The 27,544-nt window shown below is 38.6% G+C and overlaps 2 protein-coding genes across 6 annotated transcripts in view; one reads left to right on the top strand and one right to left on the bottom strand.

The window, feature by feature from the left end:
• The window catches only part of NNT (nicotinamide nucleotide transhydrogenase), a 111,052-nt gene that overhangs the window by 18,083 nt on the left and 65,425 nt on the right, over positions 1-27,544 (bottom strand). For all 5 annotated transcript variants that reach the window (XM_019013521.4, XM_055367498.2, XM_019013520.4 and 2 more), the window contains 2 exons: positions 17,785-17,944; positions 15,663-15,744 (listed from right to left, as the gene is read on the bottom strand). In XM_019013521.4, coding sequence (XP_018869066.1) covers positions 15,663-15,744; positions 17,785-17,944 — 242 coding nt within the window. The remainder of the gene's footprint in view (positions 1-15,662; positions 15,745-17,784; positions 17,945-27,544) is intronic.
• Positions 26,169-26,804, top strand: LOC109023896 (large ribosomal subunit protein eL29-like). The gene has a single exon (XM_055367501.2). It carries the CDS (start codon positions 26,203-26,205, stop codon positions 26,668-26,670), a length of 468 nt encoding a protein of 155 aa, XP_055223476.1. The 5' UTR covers positions 26,169-26,202; the 3' UTR covers positions 26,671-26,804.

A 27,544-nucleotide genomic window follows, 5' to 3' on the forward strand; every position in this document is an offset into this window, starting at 1 on the left:
GGAAGGGGAATATCACACTCTGGGGACTGTTGTGGGGTGGGGGGAGGGGGGAGGGATAGCATTGGGAGATATACCTAATGCTAGATGACGAGTTAGTGGGTGCAGCACACCAGAATGTCACATGTATACATATGTAACTAACCTGCACAATGTGCACATGTACTCTAAAACTTAAAGTATAATACAAAAAAAGACATGAATAAGAAAATGCATTATATTGAAATAACCAAAATATACTCCCAAGACTACTGATCACCAGGAATTTGAGAAAAGACATGATGAATGGAAGTTTCCAAGGTGCCTGAGTTTACAAATAACCATCACTGTTTTCATCAAGTTCCAGACTTTTAACCTTGTCTTCTACGGTGGAGATAGCTGAATAATCCCTCAGGTTCAGGGATAATAAAAGAAGAACTAAGAAAAAGATAACAGATCCAGAAAAAAATAAAATAAAGCTTACTTAAGTATAATAACAATTCAAATTTTTTTAAAAAGAGGAAAGGGCTGAATTTGTGTAATCTTTGAGTATGTGAGAAAGAAGGATGCAAACAAAGCAAAATGCACATGAGATTGACACAAACACATGGCTTTAAAGGCACATATGACACAAAGTGTTTAAAAATAAGAAAGTTATTTGAACATCAAAATGGAAAGGATAGTAAGAGATTATAACCCACTGCAGAAAGTGGGAAACCAGGAATCAATACTGATAACAGATTCATAAGTCAGTAAGAAATAAACAAAGAAAGAAAGAAGCACTCTCCCTTACAGTGGTAGACCATGAACTGATAAATGTGATGGGGTTTTTACATCACCATTTTGCAATCATCATAATAAAGATTGGTACCGTAAAAATCATCAGCATGGCCAGGCTCAGTGGCTCACGCCTGTAATTCTAGCACTTTGGGAGGCCAAGGCGGATGGATCATCTGAGGTCAGGAGTTCAAGACCAGCCTGGCCAACATGGTGAAACCCTGTCTCTACTAAAAATACAAAAATTAGCTGGGCATGGTGATGGGTGCCTGTAACCCCAGCTACTTGGGAGGCTGAGACAAGAGAATTGCTTGAACCCGGGAGGCGGAGGTGGCAGTGAGCTGGGATCGCGCCACTGCACTCCAGCCTGGGCAAGAAAGCAAAACTCCATCTCAAAAGAAAAAGAAAAAAAAATCAGCACATGTTCAGTCTAGGGAGTTAAGTTTGATGAAGAGCAAGATATTTGCATGGTCTTAAAGAGAGCTCAAAGCAGTTTGCCCCTGTTCCCTTACTCTAACCTCAACTGAGAAAGAAAAAAAAATTAAAACTTTTAATGCTTTCTTTGATAACTACGTCAATGAAAACTGATCTATAATCAGACAGTAGTTGGTAGAAATATTAACCACCTGTACACTTTGCTGAGTGGGCATTTAATTATGTGGACAGAGTCCATATTTTCGTTTTCTCCCCAGATAATAATTCCTTGTAAATACCTAACAAAATAGATTTTACCAAGTTTAACATCCAAATCTCTGCCAAGAAGAACTTACATTGAAACTATAGTTTATTAATATGTATTTTAATGCACTGTTTGGTAGACACAGGTACTGACAATATTTTAACTCAATGTTCTATTTTATGAACCAAAGAAAGGCACAGAGATTGTGCTCCAACAAAGGCAGAGATCCTATAATTAAATTCTAGAGCCCTAGCATGTGATTATTTTTGAATAATAATGGAAGAAAATCATTTCCAAAAGAATGTATCTTAAAATAAAAAGTTTTAGATTGAAAAAGTCATTTCACTTTAACAGAGATTCTTAGTAATATATCTAAAGTATCACATTGCATTATTAATCAGCTGATTTTCTTTCAAAGTTAATGCCAAGTTGTATTTCAACTGTTATCAATTTCAAATCAACATTTCAAATTAACTCAGAGACTTTTTCCCCCAGTTACCAAAGGTACTCTTCTATCACTGACTAAATCCAATGATGAAACTAAATAACTAGATTTAGCTCATAGAACTACAGATTTAAAAGATCAGAGGGCACTTGGATAAGGTTCAAGAGAAAGACAAAATAGCTAACAACTTAAAAAATAACACACTCTGGCCGGGCATGGTGGCTCACACCTGTAATCCGAGCACTTTGAGAGGCCGAGACGGGCAGATCACCTGAGGTCAGGAGTTCAAGACCAGCCTGGCCAACATAGTGAAATCTTTTCTCTATTTTAAAAAATACAAAAATTAGCTGGGCATGATGGCACATGCCTATAGTCCCAGCTAACTCGGGAGGCAGAGGTGGGAGAATCGCTTGAACCCGGGAGGCGGAGGTTGCAGTGAGCCAAGATTGCGCCACTGCACTCCAGCCTGAGTGACAGAGCGAGACTCCATCTCAAAACACACACACACACACACACACACACACACACATACACTCTCTCTCTCTCTCAAAAAAATTCTGGATCAATTGGCCAAAAAAAGGCAAAATTGTGATTTTCAAACAAACCACAGATGACCAAATATTTCTTATTTGCACAGAAGAGAAGAAAATATTCAAATGCAAAAGAAAGAATTTAAAATCTTTTTTACTAAAAAAAAGCTTTTTGTTAACAAACAAATGCCTTATCTAGGAAATTTCAGGCTTCTTTTTTGTGGGTCAGAGGGAGAGAGGCTCATTAATCTGCCCTCATGCATAACCCCCAGTTCAATCCAAAATGAATCCAAGAGTATTTTACATATAACTCAAAGGACGGTTGGCAGTGGGCATGATCAAGACCATTATGGAAGCTGGGACAGCCTTTTATTTATGGAAGGTGACGGAGGGATTTCAACCAATGGTCTTAACCACTGGTAAGAGTAAGAAGCAGCTTAGAGGGAGCCCAGGATTTCCAGAATAACTACATGATGTTGCCCTAGCTCAATCCTACAGTACTAACTGCCTCTCAAATTAATCATGTGTGCTCTTTTGAGGTATTAAAATATTGGACACCAAAAATGTTTCCTAATTTCTCAATCCAGATCACCAATAAGTGTCTCCTGCTTCCCCCAGGCCCACCAGGCCCACTGCTCTTCCCAAAACCTGACTGATGGGAACTTAAGACTAAGAATCGCTGTTCTACATGACATTTAAAGTCTGTATTAGTTTCATATTGCTGCTGTAACAAACTACCACAAATTCAGTGCCTTCAAACAACACAAATTTGTTATCACTTAAGGGCTGAAGCTCAGAAGTCCAAAATCAGTTTCCCTGGACTAAAAAAAAAAAAAAATCAAGATATCGAGGAGGCTTAATTCCTTCTGGATTGTTTTGTGATGAATTCTCCAGGTGTTCTTTGAGTTTTATTAGGTGTTATTTGGATGTGTCGATCTCTAGCAAGGCCAGGGGGGTTTTCCTCGATTATTCCCTCAAATATGTTTTCCAAATTTCTAGATTTCTCTTCTTCCTCAGGAACACCAATTATTCTTAGTTTTAGATGTTTAATATAGTTCCAAACTTCTTGGAGGCTTTGTTCATTTTTTTTAATGCTTTTTTCTTTGTCTTTGACGGATTGGGTTAATTCAAAAGGCTTATCTTTGATCTCTGAAGTTCTTTCTTCTGTTTGTTCGATTCTATTGCTGAAACACTCAAAGCATTTTACATTTCTCTATCTGTGTCCTTAATTTCCAGAGGTTGTGATTGCTTTTTATTTATGCTTTCTATTTCACAAAAGATGTTTCCTTTCATATCCTGCATCATGTTTTTGATTTCTTTGACTTGGACTTCACCTTTCTCTGGTGCCTCCTTGATTAGCTTAATAATCGGCCTTCTGAATTCTTTTTCTGGCAATTCAAAGATTTTGTCTGGAAAGGACACCCTGTTCAACAAATGGTGCTGGGATAATTGTAAGCCACACACGAAATAATGAAACTGAATCCTCATCTCTCACCTTATACAAAAATCAACTCGAGATGGATCAAAGACTTAAATTAAATCTAAGACCTGAAACAATAAAGATTCTATAAGATAATATAAGAAAAACCCTTCTAGACATTGGCTTAGGTGAGGATTTCATGACCAAAAACCCAAAGGCAAATGCAACAAAAACAAAGATAAACAGATGGGACTTAATTAAGCTAAAAAGCTTCTGCACAGCAAAAATAATAATAATCAACAGAGTTCACAGACAACCCACAGAGTGGGAGAAAATCTTCAAAATCTATACATCTGACAAAAGACTAATGTCCAGAATCTACAAAGAACTCAAGCAAATCAGCAAGAATAAAACAAACGATCCCATCTAAAAGTGGCCTAAGGACATGAATAGACAACTCTCAAAGAAGATATACAAATGTCCAACTAGGATATGGAAAAATGCTCAATATCACTAATTATCAAGGAAATGAAAACCAAACCTCAATGCAATACCACCTCAATCCTGCAAGAATGAACATAATCAAAAAATAATAAAGGTTGGTGGGGATGTAGTGAAAAGGAAACATTTTTTACACAGTTGGTGGGAATGTAAACTAGTACAATACACTATGGTAAACAGTGTGAAGATTCTTTAAAGAACTGAAAGTAGATCTACCATTTGATTCAGCAATCCCACTACTAGGTATCTACCCAGAGGAAAAGAATTCATTATACAAAAAAGATACTTGCACACATGTTTATAGCAGCACAATTTGCAATTGCAAAAATATGGAACCAGCCCAAATGCCCATCAATCAATAAATGGATAAAGAAAATGTGGTATCTCAGCCATAAAAAGGAATGAAACAATGGCATTCACAGCAACCTGAATGGAACTGGAGACTATTATTCTAAGTGAAGTAACTCAGGAATGGAAAACCAAATGGAAAATTATATGTTCTCACTCATACGTGGGAGCTAAGCTATCAGGGCACAAAGGCATAAGAACAATACATTGAACTTTAGGGACTCAGAGGAAAGGGTGGGGGTGGCAAGGGATAAAAGAGTACACATTGGGTACGGTGTACACTCCTTGGGTGATGGGTGCACCAAAATCTCAGAAATCACCACTAAAGAATTTTTCCATGCAACCAAACACCTATTCCCCCAAAACCTATTGAAATTGAAAAAAAATTTAAAAAATTCCTTCTGGAGATTCTAGGGCAAACTCCATTCCATGCCTTTTCCAGCGTCTGCAGTCTTCCCTCTTTCCTTGGTGGGGGGGCTACATCACCCCAACTTCTGCTTCCACTGTCACATGTCCTTCTCTAACTCTGATCCTCCTGCCTCCCTCTTATAATGACCCTAGTGATTACACTGAGCCACCCAATGATCCAAGAAAATCTCCCCATCTCAAAATCCTCACCTTCATCAAATCTACAAAGTCCCTTTTGCCATGTAAGGTAACATAGTCATTAGGTTCTGGGGATTCAGATATAGACACTTTGGAAGACCACTATTCTGCCTACCACACAGCTCTCCAGTCCTGAAATTCAGTGAACTAGGACTTCTATTTTAGCTAAATAACCCAATATATACGTTGTGATTACTTTTGGATTTCAATTTTATATCCTTCCTTGATTCTAGCTTATTTTGTTTAATTTTTTTGTTTTTAATACTGCTTTTGTCATCTTTAAATTAATCCATCTGGCTACCATCTTGAGGCTTTAACTGAGGTATCTTGGACCAAATTAGAAATTAAGGACCTCTAAATATATTTGTTCTCATTTTGATGCCTTGATTAGCTGCAGACTGCATAAAGACAATGTTTTTGTTGAGCTAGTTGTAATGGGTAAATAATTACCAACATAACCATCATGTTATGCCTAATATCCCAAAGGACCGATCATTTTATATCTACTTGCACAGTAATTTATTACACTAAACTTTATGACTCTAAAGTCAGAGAAAAACACGTGCAAGATTATTACAAGAGAATGCCAATGTTTTGAGAAGAATAACAGAATACAGTCAAATGTGTAGAGATATATATGCATGCTGATGAGTCAATGTGAGTTTATAAAAAATTCTGGCACATCTAACTGGCTAATCCCCAAAGTATGTATTAAAATTAATTATATCAGACACTGGTTGGCCATAATGAGCAATTTCCCGGAACTGATGGCCAAAGCTCATCAATATTCCATCATCACATGAAGAATATCCAGAATTTCAACATGCAAAGCCTACCAACCTTTTAGTTCTTCTCTTTCAACTATGAACATTATCTTTTATTATGTACACGCTTAAAAAAGAATGAGCTATCCCTGACCATGACAAGATTCTACAGAGGAAAATAACTAAAATGAGGTCATAGAAAGATCTTTCAGGCTTTCAGAATTCTTCCTTTATGCATCTACTTCTTACTATACAATAACATAACTGGTTGACATGACTGTGCTCTAAGAGTTCCTTGAGAATAGGAACAAACCATGTCTTATTTACCAGTTCCTGCCACTCTATTGCAAGGACTCCATTCAAGAGAGAGAAGGAGAGAAGGGGTTTTAAACAACACAGTGTGCCCAATAAAGTATACTGATTTATACACTATCTATGCCTCTTTTTAGAGAAAGGATTTAGAAAAGCAGTATTGGGTAGCAGTTAAGAGTTCTAGATTGCCACTGCCAGGTTCAAAGCATTTGAACAATTTACTTCTGTGTACCTCCATTCTTTCATGTGTACCATGGGACTGATAATAAAATCTCCTCAGAGGACTATTGAGGGATTTAAGTGATGTAGTTTGTATAAAAAGCTTTTCATACAAAGCGCTTTAGGCCAACACCTGGAAGACACAAGTGTTCAATAAATGTACACAGCAATTATCCTGTTCAAATACATTTTTGTATAATAATATAAATGTTCATCTGTGTTTTTCAAATAAATGCATATTTTTAATAATCACTTAATACAAAGAAGCATACATTTTCACATTAAAACAAATGTTGATTTAATGTCAACACTTACTGGGTTGCTTTTCTAATTTTTATCTTGTAATGCCAGTAAAAATCAATAGAGTCCAATAAAAGCCAGAAATTATTTGTATTTGCAGCTACATCAAAAATACTAAAAAACTGTATAGTCAATCTAGATTGAGGCCAATAATTATAAACGTTGGACTCCCTAGGAACTTGAACAAAACTAACATTCAAATACACATTTATTTTGATACAGTCAAATTTCAAAAGGCCATTTTTAACCATTTAACAGATATGATTAGGAAAATATGTTGTTTCCTTGGTTGACAGATACAACAAATGTCATCAAGTTAGGATAATCTCTTCAATATCTTGAAGCAAAAAAAAAAAAAATTCAACAGTATTTGCTATTTTCCTTTCTCAAATATGAAAACAATAGAGCCTTTCATGGAACATTAGATAATAAAAAAGCTCAGGCTTCAGTCATCAATTAAGAATAGACCCAGGCACAGTTCAAAAAAAAGTAGAATAATCTACTCAAATGAAACAACCTGATCTTCAGAACCTTTTAAATTAACCAAGGAAGAATAAAAACTAATATGAGTGTATACAAGAACTATTCACGAATACTGAGTATACTTGGTAAAATATGAAAAAGAAGCAATTCAAAAAGTACTATTTTTTAAAAGCCTCTTTTATAATATATGGTGACATAAACCTCATTCTTTAGAGTTTTTCACAACTTCACATTAGATTTCAGATACCACATGTTTTAAAGGGGACACAACAACAGAAGTTTCCATGATCACAGACCATGGAGACAATATGTCCTACCAGGGTACACAGCAGCATTTTTCTTGGGCATGTGAGGCTATTGAAGAATATAAAACATTCACCACATGGATCCTACCACAACTGTTCAAATAAACTATGTTTTGCTTCTTGTATTATGGAAATATCCAGACCTAGTTCAGCAATAAACTATTAAGAATGTTTAATTAAATCAAGCATCCCAATTCAACAGTTACACAAAGAAACTGTAAGTACAATTGGGCCCCTTTCTAAACTATCTAGAGTGCTTTTTCCATTTTGCAGCTTCTTGCTATTATAAATAGTGACAAGGATCAACAGATTTTTTTTTAAAAAAAGAAGCTCTTTACAACCTTCAACTATTTGCTTACATGTTTTGTGAGTCACCATGCAAAATTTATGTCCATACTCCAAATGTTCAGTTACTTTCCCTTATTTTACTCTGTTTTACATTTTAAAATCAAGCTGGATATAGGACAATGTACATTGATAGCATTTTGGAATTCTGCCTTCCCAGTACTATCATCCCACAATTTTTCTAAATATGTTAATGATAACCTTCTAGGATGTTGACAAATTAGGCAAAATACATAAACAGAAAATAAAAAGAAGGTTCATTTGTTAAACATCTACTAACTTCTCCTGTTTTAAAACCATAAATATTTATAAATCTATAAAACCTTAATGGTTTAAATAGAACTTAAAGATCTTCCAATCCAACTGCTTCTTAAGGTAGGAACTCTTCATTTAGAAATTATAACAAAAATGTTTGCACAGTGTTCTGTCCCAAAAACAGGCTGGAAATTCCACTGTGGATACAATAAAAAGTCCCTAGTATGGGCTATAGCTCAAGGACCTTTGGAATTTTGTGTGTATGTGGCAGTGTTACATTCTGAGGAGGGTCTCTGGAGGTAATCGAATGATTCATTACTATATTTAGTATTTTTTTACATTTAATTATGCATTTCACCTGTGAAAAATATGATAGACTCCCTGAAAAGGCAAGTTTCTTTGGTTTATCACATGCTGGTCAGAACTTCTGGTGACAGTTATAAATCACACTTATTAAAAGTACAAGGAAAAGGTTTTTTTTTTAAGCAATCATTTTAGTGAATCAGTTCTGAATAAAAATTTCCAAATCATGGTGTCAGCAGGGTAATTGTTCCTGTTAGATAAATTATCCTTGGTAGTGAAAAGGCCTGGACCAACTGGGTCGGGCTAGTCTATCCATCCGAAGGGAAATATAGTAAGGAAGTGAAAAAAAAAAATTCCCGATGAGGCAACTGCTGTCCACAAAAGCTAATGAATGAGATGGGTTGTAGAGTCAACATCTCTGGTGAGGCTTCCCAGGCAAAGGAATAAACACCTAGCTTTCTAAAACCATCAAAATCCTTCTTAGAAGCAGCGGTTCTGATGAATTCACTCATACAATTCATAGTGAAAAAAAAGTGTTCATTTAACTTCCTAGAACTTTCCAAAAGCCAGAATTAGAGAACACTTTGTACTTTTCTTTTTTTGAAGGCAAATAAGGGCTGAACTGCTACTCTGTTTCTGAATTCTGTTGTTCATCCATGGCCTTCCCTTCTTCAGAAAAAAAAAAAATTATGAAAGAGAGCTTACAAAAATATCTCAGGGGAACAATTTTTCTAATGCAGAATAATAGACCTTGTCTTATGAATGTGAATCAGGAAATATTTGACAGGCTACAGTCACATTTTCCATCTGTACATGTGGCCTGTGACACTGAGGCCACCCAAAGAGATGAGCTGTCACCTAAGAAGGATCAGCACAGATGGTCTGGTGCAAACATCAACGCAGTCCTCTATAAAATCATGTCCCAAAACTACCTTTTCCATCCTGAGAAGAGTAATTATAGATTGTGCCCAAATCTGGCTTTCCCATCGCTTAACCAAATCCAACTACCAGGCCCAGAATAGAAACTGTATGACTACTGACACTGTTTTGATTTTAAAATAGCCAACAAGATTATGAAGAATGATACCAGAAAAAAAAATTCAATTTGCAACTAACTCTTGAATATTACATTCTGGCATATTATAGAGATTTAGTTAAAATTATACATAATTTCATCTTTCTGTCTGAATAATTTTTATGATGCTATTAAATGGCTGCTGGAATGCAATGGCTAATGAGCTCAATAAAATGAAAATTATTTATAAGCAAGATCCTTATTTATTTATTCACATGAACTTCATTGTAAAAACTCAGCTCAAAGAGTTTCCTGTAACTAATACTAAAACCAGAAGCCAAAAATCACCCTGATGGTCAGTGACAATGATTTCATCAACAGTGAGAGTTTTTTCCTCAGATCACAGGAATGCCTGTGACAAGTTTATAAGGAATGCGTCCTAGAGTGGTATGACCAAAAGAGGCTTTATAAAGCACCTAAAGCACAGGCTTTAACGCAGTCTTCTGTTCTTTCCACCACACCAGTATGCTGTGGACAAGATAAAGCCAATCTGGGATGAAGGTGGCCACTTTCTAGGAGCATAACAGACACCTTTGATCTGGGAGATTACTAGCAACTCCACACAATAGGTTGAACATAGATGTGAGTGAATGCACATACTTTCTTTGGTTTTCCTCTCTTCCATCAAAGTTTCACTCATTTGACCAGTTACACAAATAACCCATACCCACTATCCTGCCACCATGTTTTTCGAGAAGGCAGCCCCAATGCAAAGTGCAAAGAAACACACCACATTCTTTGAGGAAACCAAAAGCGCTGGCTAATTCAAGGCCAAATAGTGGCAGCTATAACTTTGAAACTCTGATACAATAACCTATGTTACAGCTGTTCTCTGGTGTTTCAAGTAGCATTGAAATTGGGAGACAAATGGGCTTATAATCTCCAAGTCAGATTATCTTGAAGCCTATTAATTAATCAATTAATTAACTAATGTAAATTCCGTAAGACCAGGAATTTTCAGCTGTTGTCTTCACTGAGGTATCCCCTGGACCTACAACAGTAGCTTAGGAAAGAGTACTATATATTATAATTATTTGTTCAATGAATGGTTATGGATATGAATAGTGGTATCTTTATTTTATAAAAGTATTACAAAGCTGACATGAAACTGCTAAATAATGTCTATTTCATTACTCAAATACTATACAAGGTAATTTTAACTGGCCTAGTTTCTATTCTCGTCAGAAATACATGACTTTATTGCTTTACCAATTTGCAAGCCTTGACTCTTCCTCCACCCAAAAACATAACAAATCCAAGAAGGCTGGACTTTGTTTATCTGAATCATACTTATCCATGAAAAACAGGAAAATCCTGCCTGAGTGCGGTGGCTCACGCCTGTAATCCCAGCACTCTGGGAAGCCAAGGTGGGCAGATCACCTGAGGTCAGGAGTTTGAGACCAGCCTGGCCAACATGATGAAATCCCATTTCCACTAAAAATACAAAAATTAGTCAGGTGTGGTGGCGCATGCCTGTAATCCCAGCTACTTGGGAGGCTGAGGTGGGAGAATCGCTTAAACCTAGGAGGCGGAGGTTGCAGTGAGTCGAGATCACACCACTGCACTCCAAGCTAGGTGACAGAGCAAGATTGCAACAAAAAAAAAAAAAAAAAAAGAATCCAGTTAGACAGTTAGATGGACAAAATATTTTATATTTTCAAGTGTCTTCAAAGAATCAATTTCTAAGTAACAATAATATGTATTTAAACTTATAGCCATATTACACAAGACTGTAAAACATTATTAGACTGCAAATACCACAGGCAGCTAGATGTATTTAGACAGTACGTAAAAAATAAATGAAAATATTTATTTTTAAAAACATGCAAGATATTTCAGGTTGTAAAAAGTTTAAAATATCTCCTGGACAGCTAACTACTCCTTGCATTCTTACTACTACTCTACTTGTCTTAGCATACTATCACATTAAATGGAATTCATTCATTGATTGATCTGTTAATAGAGATTTCTTCATAACTATAAACTTTTGAGGATTGGACTTACGCATCCTTGTATGCTCAGTACCTAGCAATAAATTTCTCAGTAAGTTATTAGTAGAAGGATATAGCAGAACATTAACATGAAAGCAATACATAACATCAGCTAGTCAATCAAAGAAGTTGAGGCCGGGTGCGGTGGCTCACGCCTGTAATCCCAGCACTTTGGGAGGCTGAGGCAGGCAGATTACTTGAGGTGAGGAGTTCAAGACCAGCCTGGCCAACATGGCGAAACCCCGTCTCTACCAAAAATACAAAAATTAGCCAGGTGTGGTGGTATGCGCCTGTAGTCCCAGCTACTTGGCAGGCGGAGGCAGGAGAGTTGCTTTGAACCCGGGAGGCAGAGGTTGCAGTGAGCTGAAATCATGCCACTGCCCTCCAGCCTGGGTGACAAGAGTGAAACTCCATCTCAAAAACAAAATAATAATTAAAAAAAATAAGTTGAAAGTTGTTTAATAAATTCAAATGACTTCTAATTCAAGCAATGATTTATAGAAAGAAAATCAGGCAGTAATTATAATAAAAAAATTCTACTCCTTTCTTTTTTTTTTTTTTTTTTTTTTTTGAGAAGGAGCCTCGCTCTGTCACCCAGGCTGGAGTGCAATTGCATGATCTTGGCTCACTGCGAGCTCCGCCTCCTGGGTTCACACCATTCTCCTGCCTCACCCTCCCGAGTAGCTGGGACTACAGGTGCCCGCCACCATGCCTGGCTAATCTTTTGTATTTTTAGTAGAGACGGGGTTTCACCATGTTAGCTAGGATGGTCTTGATCTCCTGACCTCGTGATCTGCCCACCTCGGCCTCCCAAAGTGCTGGGATTACAGGCATATTCTACCCCTCCCTAATTACTCAATGGGAACACTATCTCTGCCTTATAATGAAAAGCCTATCATATAATCAGTCCAAAAATTGGGAAGGAAAAAGGCAAAATATCTGTGGCTCTTACGTCGTAAGATTGTTGTCATAAAATCCTTTTAGACATCAAGCAGAAGTTAGGTAAGCTATACAGGCATTCTGGGCTACTGGGAAGCAAATGATATCTTGGCCACTAACAAAAGTCTAAGCCAGTGAACTTTCATGACATTCTAAAATGAGTTCTTGTCATGAAATGTCATGTGCTTCATTATATAATCTTAGCTCGTGAGCATATTATGACTATGGGCAAAGTAAAGGAAAACAGGAGTGTCTCTAAATCAATCATGGGCCATGAAGCCAGACAGACTGTATGACAGATGCGATTTTTCTTGGCACCACTTGGGCGTAACTAATTGATGACAATCATATGTCCACACTGGCACATTTCCACAGGGGATGTGTGTGAATATGTCACCACATCTGGATGCTAGGCATGCTGGGGTCCTGAGGCACAAAGACCTGCTAACTCCAGAGGCCCAGCAGCTGTACTCAATGAACACCGTGGGAGCTCCACAGAGTGATGAAAGGACTAAATTACTGCAAACTGTAAATACAGATTTATTTCATTAAAATATGAGGTAACTGCTGCAGCCATCTCTTGTTCAAACAGACGTTTGCCCTTCAAAAAAAAAAAAGGAAAAAAGCTAGCATCTATGTATATACATATTCCTAACTTTGTAAAGAAAATTTGCATTTCTCCTGTGAAAAGATAACACACTCACAAAGCAAAATCACAAAGTTTCTACAAATCTCTTTCAATAAAAAAAATTCACACAGAAAAATATGATGATCTACTGTCATAATTTTAGCAAGAATAGTCCTCTTCCATTTAATTCAAATGGAAGATTTACATAATTTGTTACAAAGTTCATGTTGAAAATTCAACATACTATAGTAAAAAAAAACTACAATATATTAATATATTTTATGTTTAATATGAAAGAAAGATGACTATAAATAACTAACTTAAAAATAGAGAAACTAGACAGAATTAATAATCTTATTCTGATCCTACATAATAAATTATTAATAAATTTATAAAATTATTTGAAATATGTTAATAATTATGTGAAGCAATGAAAAGCTCTCTCATGAAAAGGCTTTGGTCCTATTCACACAATTACTTCAATAAAAAATGTAGAACAGAAAAACTATTCATATATGTATAATTAAATATTTCTCTTAAACCTTTCATCAAATAATTACTCTTCCCAAGCACTGTCACAGAAATCATCCTACAACAGTAGTTTATATCATGTCCTCATAGATAAAATTCTAATTTTAATCAGATCAGAAACAAAAAATTCATTTGTCTTATCCTTTTACCTTTCAGATCATTTTTCCCATCTCTCTTATTTCCTTTGACATTTCCCTTAAGATGCTGCCTTCCTTCAAGCTACACTACAGTCACGATGTTCTTCACTCCACATCCACCTATTTAACACTGGACTGATTTTCCAAGATGTCTGGTTAACCTAGGCTGATCAACAGGTAACAAGAGAGGTATGTCAAATTAATCCTTCCCTTCCCTAAGGATAATTAAGACATGAAAGGCATTTTTCTTTCTCTATTATGATTGCCACCCATCTCCTAAATATTTATGTGGTGAAAGAGGGCATTACGAATACATTACACTTTTTCACATGTGGACTGAATAGAGAAAACAGTTTCTTTTTAGGAAAATCATAAAATGTTGTTTAACATATCCTTTTCACTTGCAGGCCTACAAATGTTCTCAGCAGCAAAATGATGGCTTTAAAAAGCACAGCTTAATATCCTATGTAAAAATTGGAATAAGTAACTAAAAAGTAGACTTCTTATGCAAAAATTTAAAAATAAAGTCAATGACTTTTCTCATCTTCTACCTTCAATTCATCTAAGACTCTCAATAAACATGAAAATCTTATCACAGAAATGCTGGTCCCACCACAAAATAGTATTTTGATTCTATATATTTGACAAACACAGACTATAGATTGGAGGAAGAGTGGAGAAGGAGTGAGACAAGAAAGGAAGTGTAGGAAACAAAGGAAGGAAGAAATAAAGTGCAGCTGACACTAATACAATTAACTGCCGACATTAATACAATTAAGGTAGCCCCCTGATTTCATCATCTAAGTTTCTTTCACCACTACTAGTAGCTGGGACATTCCAGCCAGAGATTAGGATTCTGCATCCAGTCCAGCACAAGTACTCTGACTGGCTAACTCAGCTAACTCAGCAAAACAGTAACCAGGGCACAGGTTTATTACTTGGTCTTGCTCTTCAAGGCCTCTCTTTTAAGACCTTTTGTTTTTATTCAGTGTGACCGGAAACCAAAAAGATACAACTTGATGTAGTTAAAATGCTTCGCTTGACCTCTTTCCTCAAATCAAACCACAGAGAAACAAGACATCCGATTCCCCATTAATAAATCTCCAAGAATTTGCAATAACAAATTTTCCTTTTCTAAAATGAGTCGATAATATTTGAGTTGACGCTAATCCAGGGACAGCAAAATCTAAATAGTAAGACTAAGACCAGAATATGGCTTGTTCATTAACAACTTAACTTCTTTACCTAGGATTACACATGTAAAACACCACTTTAAGAAACAGTTATCTTTTTCAGAAGCCATATACAGCTGACCCTTGAACAACATGGGTTTGAGCTGAGAGGGTCCACTTATCCACAGATTTTCTTCTACCGCTGCCACTCATGAGAGCAAGACCAACAACTCCTCTTCCTCCTTCTTCTCATCTCACTCAACGTAAAGACAAGGATGAAAACCTTTATGATGATCCACTTCCACTTAAGGAATAGTAAATATATTTTCTCTTCCTTATGATTTTCTTAGTAACATTTTCCTTTCTCTACTATTTAATACATATAATATACAAAATTTGTTAATTGATACATATTTTGTTTATGTTATCAGTAAGCATTCTGATCAGCAGTAGGCCATTAGTAGGTAAGTTTTTGGAGAGTCAAAAGTTATACACGGATTTTTAATTGTATGGGCGGGTCAGTGCCCTAACCCCTACATTGTTCAAGGGTCCACTGTATTTCCTTTTCTCCACACACACATCTTTACACATAGTGCAAGCCTCTCCACTGCAAACGCTTACCTGACTTTTTTGCCTTGCTCAGTGAGCATCTTTACCAAATCAGCAATGGGGTATTGAGCTTTGGCTGCACAGAGACCATAGCCTGCAAGGAACATTAAGAACACAGAAGAATGTGTTTTTTATTTTGAAATTACATGAAGTACAACTTCTCTCTTGATGAAAACACATGTTTATGCCAACAGAGACAATCATTTAACAGGACTAGAAATGAAAGCAAATTTATAAGCTGGGCTTTTAAAAATATTGCCCTAAATTTGAAATTGAAAATATAATGATTGCTCCTCAATCTTCTGTAGTGTCTCATGCTGCTGTGCACCCCCGCCCCCGACACTGCACACACCCTTGGGTGTTCCCTCTCTTGTCTCTTTCTCTGTCTCTGTCTCTCTCTCTCTCTCTCTCATGTTTTTAAACTCTCTTCATACTTGGCTTTGACGACACTGCGGTCCCCTGTCCCAGCCTAACTTTGTTATTATTCTTTCTCTAGTTCCTTGAATAGTTTTTCTCCTTTTCTCCGCTTATATAAGTTTCCAAAGGGCTTTAACTTTGCCCCTCACATTCTCCTTCAGCTCATCTCATGGCTTCAACAACCATCTGATGATTCCCAATCTGTCTGCAGGCTTGACCTGTCATTTGAGCGCCAGTATAACATGCCTCTTGTCCCATCTTCACCTCAAATTTAATGTCTCAAAAAAAGAACTCAAAATTTCCCCCCACCCCACACTCTAAAAACTGTTTCCATATTTCTGATGTTATTACAGGTATAACCAAGAACTTCAGTCATCTTCACCCTCCTTTCTGTCCATTCTACCTGCACAATGAATCTCACATCTGTCCCCACTTTTCTATCCCCGTTTTTTCAAATGCCAAGTCTCTGCTCAAGCTATTCCCATTGGCTTCTCCCATCCCAACACCATCTATTCTCTAAGTCCTAAAAACAAATCGTCGCCGCCCTACAAACCTTCATAGGTTCCTTGTGATCGAAAAACTGCCTACATAGTTCAGTTTAGCCCTTGTCATAACCCACCTTGCATTACTGATCTACCTATCTGACTTAATCACTAGATGGAAAGTGCCTAGAGGAAATAGATTGTGTCCTCTACATCTTTACACCTTTATACTCCAGAACAGCATTGCTCAATAGGTAAGACCAATGCTACTTTGGGTGTGATGATTCATTATGCAGCAGTGTCCCACACGTTACAGTACATTTCATTTATCTGCTTCCATCCACTAATTGACAGTAGCAGTCCCATCTTTGGACAACCAAAAACCCAAATCCACCTATTTCAAATGCCCCTAAAAAGTGATATTGTCCCAAGTTGAGAAGGCTTACACTTTAACATTCAATTCAGCTAATGTCTCCTATTTTTACTTCAGTACATAACTAACTAGTAAACTACTCACATATCAAATCAGTAGATTTTATTTACAGAAAACTCATTTGATAACATGATAGAGTTAAAATCTTAATCTGAAACCAATGTATGACTCATAATACCATAGCATCCTGTGATAACAGTGAAGAAGAATTGAGCTAAAACTCAGAAAACTGGAAAATTGAGGCCTGGAGAGATTAAATGACTTGGGCAATGTCACATAGATTGTTAGAGGCAAAATTAAGAACAAAAGTGAAGTATCGTGACTCCATACCAAGCTCTTTCTACTAGGCCACATTGCCTCATTTTGTTGAAAACCACATGATTCTTGATCATTTTTTAAATAATCATTTTTGAAAAAACAATAACATTTATTGAGCAACTCTAATGAGTGAGCTAAAGACTTTCATATGCTATATCTAATTTAATCTTGACAATGGGCCCAAAAATTACCAATGAGAAGAAAAAAGACTCGAAAATGATGTAAACATGTACACATAATCACAGAAAGACATGGCTAGAACCCACTGTAAGAATTTATAGAATTTCCATGCGATCTCCAAAATATTAATTTAAACTGAGAATTCTCAGTATTTTTCACTTAGCAATCATAGAATTGCTATTAAGTTTCCATTATATTTTCAAAACTAAAGAAGTTTCAATTCTACTTTCCTATTATAAGAAATTTTAATGTCATCAATTATAACAGCTATTATAGGTTATTTGCTTTTGCTTTTTTTCTTTACCTGGTGTAATAATAATGCTATTAGCTTCTCGAATCATGTCAATTGCATTGTCAAGGTTGATTTCCGTATGTGTGCCAGAAATTTCCATGGGTTTTCCACCAGCTGTTGAAGTGGTGCCATAGCCTCCAAGAATCACATTAGCCAGGGAGCGATTCATTGCCTAGAAAGCCAAATTATCAGCTGTGAGAGTTTAACACACATAACTTTGTGAGAATGGTACAAATGTTGTGTGTATGATATTTGGAATCATTTTAAAAGGTTTATTTGATCATTTAAAACACTTTAATCAGATAAATTTCAACTGGTTTCTGAAAATCACTTCAAAAATTGAAATGACAGAAAATATCTGAGAACCACATTATCTTTTTCCCTATCAAATCAATTGCACACTGATATATTTTCAGTAAAAAAAATAGAAACCAAGAAACACTTATCAGTAAAATTAATAAACTAATGAAAAAATCACATCTATTTATTACTGTCTGAATGCTGATTGAGCAATTTTATCTCTCAGCTGAATTCTGCTACAGATTCCATCTTCACAGATACCAGCTGTGAAGAAGCAACTGGTAAGAATCAAAACAGTAAAGATCCATTTCATCTAGAATTTTGCTGCCCTCTGTCATCAAGAAAATAGAAATATGGGGGTTGATACTGCCTTATTTTCCAAATCAATTATAGCTCCACAAAGCCCCATACCTAAGTTTTAATAGAAGTAACTGGGTTCATCATTAGGAATCTAAAATATTTCACTTCCAAATAGGTAGAAGAATAAGGTTATATACTCTTTAAAATTTATACTCACTCTTTTAACTAGAAAAATAATCTCAAAAGAAAAATAAGATAAATGAACTTCTCATGCTCATTTATAATCACTCAAGAATGTACCATAGGAATGCCACTGCTGAAATATGTTACAGTAACTGATCTGGTTTTGAAAACAGTTCATTTGTAGACCTCTGGAGGTGGGGTAGTAAAACAAAGGGGAAAAAAAAACTAGTTGTTCTGAGTAATCAAATGAATTTTAAGAATTAAAATCACTGCATGTGATCGAAACTGTCATTCTACATAATCATAACTGACTTTATCACTTCAGAACAAATTTCCAAAAACTTATTGAACTCTATTTTAAGTGCTGTAATAAATATATTATTGCTTCGTTATACAACTTAAAGGCTATGTAAGTGTCAATCTATTGCTTTTTTTAAAAATACAACACTTTAGTATTAAAAAAGTAAAAAAGCACCAAGATCTTCAATGATAAGTACCACATCAAGACAACTATGGCCACCCCACACAATGATGGCTCAGCCTGCTACCAGCTTGGTGGAGACATTTCCATTATGCTGAGTAGGGCCCAGACAAAGGCAGGGAGGAAAAGGGACACAGAAGATAAGCAAGAAGCCATACTTTAATAAAGCCTAAATAACGTAACTTTCAAAGATGATGAATCAAAATGTTGCCAGAATTGTAATTGTTCTTTCAATCTAAACTCGTTTATCAGACACAACATTGACATTTTACAGAGCCCAAAGTCTGACAAATTTGTCTAAGATTATTACATACAAAATAAAACCTGAAATGTCTTTACGTGTATTATTAAAGGATAAGAGGGTGAAAGAATGAAAGTGATGCCTTTTTTTTTTTTTTTTTTTTGAGATGGAGTCTCGCTCTGTCACCCAGGCTGGAGTGCAGTGGCATGATCTCAGCTCACTGCAACCTCCGCCTCCTGGGTTCAAGAGATTTCCTGCCTCAGCATCCAGAGTAGCGGGGATTACAGGTGCATGCCACCACACCTGGCTAACTTTTTATATATTTGGTAGAAATGTGGTTTCACCATGTTGGCCAGGCTGGTCTCAAACTCCTGACCACAAGTGATCTGCCTGCCTCAGCCTCCCAAAGTGCTGGGATTACATGAATGAGCCACAGTGCCCAGCTAAAGTAATGCTTTTAATTAAGCTCACAATCCCTAGCTGACATGGTGTTTTAAATTCCTAACACATTCCTCCCATATTTAAAACCAACGTTTAATGGAAACACAAATAGCCACACCTGAGACGTCCCAAACATTCAACTCATTGATCTAGATTAATCCTTTCTAGTTTTGAATTATACAATTCTGAAATTGTTATCAAAATATATGTTCTACCAAATTTTTGCCCTTAAAATTGATTTAAAGGACTATTTCAGACATTAAGATATTTCTGTCATAGATAACTTTTTTAAAAAAAGAGTCCAGTGAGGATTGGGTTCCAAGATGGCCGAATAGGAAGAGCTCCAGTCTACAGCTACCAGCATGAGAGATGCAGAAGACGGGTGATTTCTGCATTTCCAACTGAGGTACCGGGTTCATCACACTGGGGCTTGTCGGACAGTGCGGGTAAGACAGTGGGTGCAGTCCACGAAGCATGAGCCGAAGCAGGGCGAGGCATTGCCTCACCTGGGAAGCACAAGGGGTCAGGGAATACCCTTTCCTAGCCAAGGGAAGCGGTGATGGAGGGCACCTGGAAAATCAGGTCACTCCCACTCTAATACTACTGCGCTTTTCCAACGGTCTTAGCAAATGGCACACCAGATTATAGCCCATGCCTGGCTCAGAGGGTCCCATGCCCACAGAGCCTCGTTCATTGCTAGCACAGCAGTCTGAGATCGAACTGCAAGGTGGCAGCAAGGCTGGGGGAGGGACGCCCACCATTGCTGAGCCTTGAGTAGGTAAATAAAGCAGCCGGGAAGCTCGAACTGGGTGGAGCCCACCGCAGCTCAAGGAAGCCTGCCTACCTCTGTAGACTCCACCTCTGGGGGCAGGGCATAGCCAAACAAAAGGCAGCAGAAACCTCTGCAGACTTACATGTCCCTGTCTGACAGCTTTGAAGAGAGTAGTGGTTCTCCCAGCATGGAGTTTGAGATCTGACAACGGACAGACTGCCTCCTCAAGTGGGTCCCTGACCCCTGAGTAGCCTAACTGGGAGGCACCCTCCAGTAGGGGCAGACTGACACCTCACATGGCTGGGTACCCCTGAGACGAAGCTTCCAGAGGAACGATCAGGCAGCAACATTTGCTTTTCAGCAATATTCACGGTTCTGCAGCCTCCACTGCTGATACCCAGGCAAACAGGGTCTGGAGTGGACCTCCAGCAAACTCCAACAGACCTGCAGCTGATGGTCTTGACTGTTAGAAGGAAAACTAACAAAGAGAAAGGACATCCACACCAAAACCTCATCTGTACGTCACCATCATCAAAGACCAAAGGTAGATAAAACCACAAAGATGGGGAAAATACAGAGCAGAAAAGCTGAAAATTCTAAAAATCAGAGCGCCGCTCTCCCTCCAAAGGAACACAGCTCCTCGCCAGCAACGGAACAAAGCTGGATGGAGAATGACTTTGACAAGTTGAGAGAAGAAGGCTTCAGACAATCCAACTTCTCCGAGCTAAAGGAGGAAGTTTGAACCAATCACAAAAAGCTAAAAACCTTGAAAAAAGATTAGACGAATGGCTAACTAGAATAAACAGTGTAGAGAAGTACTTAAATGACCTGATGGAGCTGAAAACCATGGCACGAAAACTACGTGCTGAATGCACAAGTTTCAGTAGCTGATTCGATCAACTGGAAGAAAAGGTATCAGTGATTGAAGATCAAATGAATGAAATGAAGCGAGAAGAGTTTAGAGAAAAAATAGTAAAAAGAAATGAAGAAAGCCTCCAAGAAATATGGGACAATGTGAAAAGACCAAATCTACGTCTCGTTGATGTACCTGAAAGTGATGAGGAGAATGGAACCAAGTTGGAAAACACTCTGCAGGATATTATCCGGGAGAACTTCCCCAACCTAGCAAGGCAGTCCAACATTCAAATTCAGGAAATACAGAGAATACCACAGAGATACTCCTCAAGAAGAGCAACTCCAAGACACATAATTGTCACATTCGCCAAAGTTGAAATGAAGGAAAAAATGTTAAGGGCAGAGAGAAGGAAAGGTCGGGTTACCCACAAAGGGAAGCCCATCACACTAACAGCTGATCTCTCAGCAGAAACTCTACAAGCCAGAAGAGAGTGGGGGCCGATATTCAACACTCTTAAAGAAAAGAATTTTCAACCCAGAATTTCATATCCAGCCAAACTAAGCTTCATAAGCGAAGGAGAAATAAAATCCTTTACAGAAAAGCAAATGCTGAGAGATTTTGTCACCACCAGGCCTGCCTTACAAGAGATCCTGAAGGAAGCACTACACATGGAAAGCAACAACCAGTACCAGCTACTGCAAAAACATGCCAAATTGTAAAGACCATCGAGGCTAGGAAGAAACTGCATCAACTAAGGAGCAAAATAACCAGCTAATATCATAATGACAGGATCAAATTCACACATAACAATATTAACCTGAAATGTAAATGGGCTAAATGCTCCAATTAAAAGACACAGACTGGCAAATTGGATAAAGAGTCAAGACCCATCAGTGTGCTGTACTCACAAGACTCATCTCACATGCAGAGACACGCATAGGCTCAAAATAAAGGGATGGAGGAAGATCTACCAAGCAAATGGAAAGCAAAAAAAAGCAGGGGTTACAATACTAGTCGCTGATAAAACAGACTTTAAACCAACAAATATCAAAAGAGACAAGACCATTACATAATGGTAAAGGGATCAATTCAACAAGAAGAGCTAACTATCCTAAATATATATGCACCCAATACAGGGGCACCCAGATTCATGAAGCAAGTCCTTAGAGACCTACAAAGAGACTTAGACTCCCACACAATAATAACGGGAGACTTTAACACCCCACTGTCAACATTAGACAGATCAATGAGACAGAAAGTCAACAAGGATATCCAGGAATTTAACGCGACTCTGCACCAACAGGACCTAAGAGACATCTACAGAATGTCTCCACCCCAAATCAACAGAATACACATTCTTCTCAGCACCACACCGCACTTATTCCAAAATTGACCACATAGGTGGAAGTAAAGCACTCCTCAGCGAATGTAAAAGAACAGAAATTATAACAAACTGTCTCTCAGACCACAGTGCAATCACACTAGAACTCAGGATGAAGAAACTCACTGAAAACCACTCAACTACATGGAAACTGAGCAACCTACTCCTGAATGACTACTGGGTACATAACGAAATGAAGGCAAACATAAAGATGTTCTTTGAAACCAATGAGAACAAAGACACAACATACCAGAATCTCTGGGACACATTCAAAGCAGTGTGTAGAGGGAAATTTATAGCACTAAATGCCCACAAGAGAAAGCAGGAAAGATCTAAAATTGACACCCTAACATCACAATTAAAAGAACTAGAGAAGCAAGAGCAAACACATTCAAAAGCCTACAGGAGTTGAGAAATAACTAAGATCAGAGCAGAACTGGAGGAGATAGACACACAAAAAACCATTCAAAAAAATCAATGAATCCAGGAGCTGGTTTTCTGAAAAGATCAACAAAATTGATAGACCACTAGCAAGACTAATAAAGAAGAAAAGAGACAAGAATCAAATAGACACAATAAAAAATGATAAGGAGAATATCACCACCGATCCCACAGAAATACAAACTACCATCAGAGAATACTATAAACACCTCTATGCAAATAAGCTAGAAAATCTAGAAGAAATGGATAAATTCCTGGACACATACACCCTCCCAAGACTAAACCAGGAAGAAGCTGAATCCCTGAATAGACCAATAACAGGCTATGAAATTGAGGCAACAATTAATAGCCTATCAAACAAAAAAAGTCCAGGACCAGACAGATTCACAGCTGAATTCTACCAGAGGTACAAGAAGGAGCTGCTACCATTCCTTCTGAAACTATTCCAATCAATAGAAAAAGAGGGAATCCTCCCTAACTCATTTTATGAGGCCAGCATCATCCTGATACCAAAGCCTGGCAGAGACACAACAAAAAAAGAGAATTTTAGACCAATATCCTTGATGAACATCGATGCAAAAATCCTCAATAAAACACTCGCAAACCGAATCCAGCAGTACATCAAAAACTTATCCACCATGATCAAGTGGGCTTCATCCCTGGGATGCAAGGCTGGTTCAACATACACAAATCAATAAACGTAATCTAGCATATAAACAGAACCAATGACAAAAACCACGATTATCTCAATAGATGCAGAAAAGGCCTTTGACAAAATTCAACAGCCCTTCATGCCAAAAACTCTCAATAAATTAGGTATTGATGGGACGTATCTCCAAATAATCAGAGCTATCTATGACAAACCCACAGCCAATATCATACTGAATGGGCAAAAACTGGAAGCACTCCCTTTGAAAACGGCCACAAGACAGGGATGCCCTCTCTCACCACTCCTATTCAACATAGTGTTGGAAGTTCTGGCCAGGGCAATCAGGCAGGAGAAAGAAATAACGAGTATTCAATTAGGAAAAGAGGAAGTCAAATTGTCCCTGTTTGCAGATGACATGATTGTATATCTAGAAAACCCCATTGTCTCAGCCCAAAATCTCCTTAAGCTGATAAGCAACTTCAGCAAAGTCTCAGGATACAAAATCAATGTGCAAAAATCACAAGCAGTCTTATACACCAATAACAGACAGAGAGCCAAATCATGAGTGAACTCCCATTCACAACTGCTTCAAAGAGAATAAAATACCTAGGAATCCACCTTACAAGGGATGTGAAGGACCTCTTCAAGGAGAACTACAAACCACTGCTCAATGAAATAAAAGAGGACACAAACAAATGGAAGAACATTCCATGCTCATGGATAGGAAGAATCAGTATTGTGAAAATGACCATACTGCCCAAGGTAATTTATAGATTCAATGCCATCCCCATCAAGCTACCAATGACTTTCTTCACAAAATTGGAAAAAACTACTTTAAAGTTCATATGGAACAAAAAAAGAGCCTGCATTGCCAGGTCAATCCTAAGCCAAGAACAAAGCTGGAGGCATCACGCTACCTGACTTCAAACTATACTACAAGGCTACAGTAACCAAAACAGCATGGTACTGGTACCAAAACAGAGATATAGATCAATGGAACAGAACAGAGCCCTCGGAAATAATACCACACATCTACAACCATCTGATCTTTGACAAATTTGACAAAAACAAGAAATGGGGAAAGGATTCCCTATTTAATAAATGGTGCTGGGAAAACTGGCTAGCCATATGTAGAAAGCTGAAAGTGGATCCCTTCCTTACACCTTATACAAAAATTAACTCAAGATGGATTAAAGACTTAAATGTTAGACCTAAAACCATAAAAACCCCAGAAGAAAACTTAGGCAATACCATTCAGGACATAGGCATGGCAAGGACTTCATGTATAAAACTCCAAAAGCAATGGCAACAAAAGCCAAAATTGACAAAATGGGATCTAATTAAACTAAAGAGCTACTGCACAGCAAAAAAAAAATACCATCAGAGTGAATAGGCAACCTACAGAATGGGAGAAAATTTTTACAATCTACTCATCTGACAAAGGGCTAATATCTAGAATCTACAAAGAACTCAAACAAATTTACAAGAAAGAAACAAACAACCCCATCAACAAGTGGGCAAAGGATATGAACAGATGCTTCTCAAAAGAAGACATTTATGCAGCCAAAGGACACATGAAAAAATGCTCATCATCACTGGCCATCAGAGAAATGTAAATCAAAACCACATTGAGACACCATCTCACACCAGTTAGAATGGCGATCAGTAAAAAGTCAGGAAACAACAGGTGCTGGCGAGGATGTGGAGAAATAGGAACACTTTTGCACTGTTGGTGGGACTGTAAACTAGTTCAACCATTGAGGAAGACAGTGTGGCGATTCCTCAAGGATCTAGAACTAGAAATACCATTTGACCCAGCCATCCCATTACTGGGGTATATACCCAAAGGATTATAAATCATGCTGCTATAAAGACACATGCACACGTATATGTTTATTGCGGCACTATTCACAATAGCAAAGACTTGGAACCAACCCAAATGTCCATCGATTGTAGACTGGATTAAGAAAATGTGGCACATATACACCATGGAATACTATGCAGCCATAAAAAAGGATGAGTTCATGCCCTTTGCATGGACATGGATGAAGCTGGAAACCATCATTCTCAGCAAACTATCACAAGGACAGAAAACCAAACACTGTGTGTTCTCATTCATCGGTGGGAATTGAACAATGAGAACACATGGACACAGGAAAGGAAACATCACACACCAGGGCCTGTCGTGGGGTGGAGGGAGTGGGGAGGGATAGCATTAGGAGATATACCTAATGTAAATGAGTTAATGGGTGCAGCACACCAACATGGCACATGTATACATATGTAACAAACCTGCACGTTGTGCACATGTACCCTAGAACTTAAAGTATAATAATAAAAAATAGGGTTCTAGGCACTTTGGGACGTGCAGCTTAAGGTGCAGACATGGCCAAGTCCAAGAACCACACCACACACAACCAGTCCCGAAAATGGCACAGAAATGGTATCAAGAAACCCCGATCACAAAGATACGAATCTCTTAAGGGGGTGGACCCCAAGTTCCTGAGGAACGTGCACTTTGCCAAGAAGCACAACAAGAAGGGCCTAAAGAAGGTGCAGGCCAACAATGCCAACGCCATGAGTGCACATGCCAAGGCTATCAAGGCCCTCGTAAAGCCCAAGGAGGTTAAGCCCAAGATCCCAAAGGGTGTCAGCCGCAAGCTCGATCCACTTGCCTACATTGCCCACCCCAAGCTTGGGAAGCATGCTCGTGCCTGTATTGCCAAGGGGCCCAGGCTGTGCCGGCCAAAGGCCAAGGCCAAGGATCAAACCAAGGCCCAGGCTGCAGCTCCAGCTTCAGTTCCAGCTCAGGCTCCCAAAGGTACCCAGGCCCCTACAAAGCCTTCAGAGTAGATATCTCTGCCAACGTGAGGACAGAAGGACTGGTGCGACCCCCCCACCCCCGTCCCTGGGCTACCATCTGCATGGGGCTGGGGTCCTCCTGTGCTATTTGTACAAATAAACCTGAGGCAGGAAAAAAAAAAAAATAGATCTCCCTCTCCCTCTCCTTCTCCCCCTCCCCCTCCCTCTCTGCACTGTCTCCCTCTGATGCCGAGCTGAGGCTGGACTGTACTGTCGCCATCTCGGCTCACTGCAACCTCCCTGCCTGATTCTCCTGCCTCAGCCTGCTGAGTGCCTGGGATTGCAGGCACACGCTGCCACACCTGACTGGTTTTCGTTTTTGGTGGAGACGGGGTTTCGCCGTGTTGGCCGGGCTGGTCTCCAGCTTCTGACCGCGAGTGATCTGCCAGACTTGGCCTCCCGAGGTGCCGGGATTGCAGACGGAGTCTCGCTCACTCAGTGCTCAATGTTGCCCAGGCTGGAGTGCAGTGGCGTGCTCTCGGCTCGCTACAACCTCCCCCTCCCAGCCGCCTGCCTTGGCCTCCCAAAGTGCCGAGATTGCAGCCTCTGTCCTGCCGCCACCCCGTCTAGGAAGTGAGGAGTGTCTCTGCCTCGCCGCCCATCGTCTGGGATGTGAGGAGCCCCTCTGCCCTGCCGCCCAGTCTGGGAAGTGAGGAGCACCTCTTCCCGGCCGTCATCTGGTCTAGGAAGTGAGGAGCGTCTCTGCCCGGCCGCCCATAGTCTGGGATGTGGGGAGCGCCTCTGCCCCGCCGCCCCGTCTGAGATGTGAAGAGCGCCTCTGCCCAGGCGCGACCCCGTCTGGGAACTGAGGAGTGTCTTTGCCCCGCTGCCACCCTGTCTGGGAGGTGAGGAGCATCTCTGACCG

This window comes from Gorilla gorilla, chromosome 19 (genome assembly GCF_029281585.2).
Source record: "Gorilla gorilla gorilla isolate KB3781 chromosome 19, NHGRI_mGorGor1-v2.1_pri, whole genome shotgun sequence".
Lineage (NCBI taxonomy): Eukaryota > Metazoa > Chordata > Mammalia > Primates > Hominidae > Gorilla > Gorilla gorilla.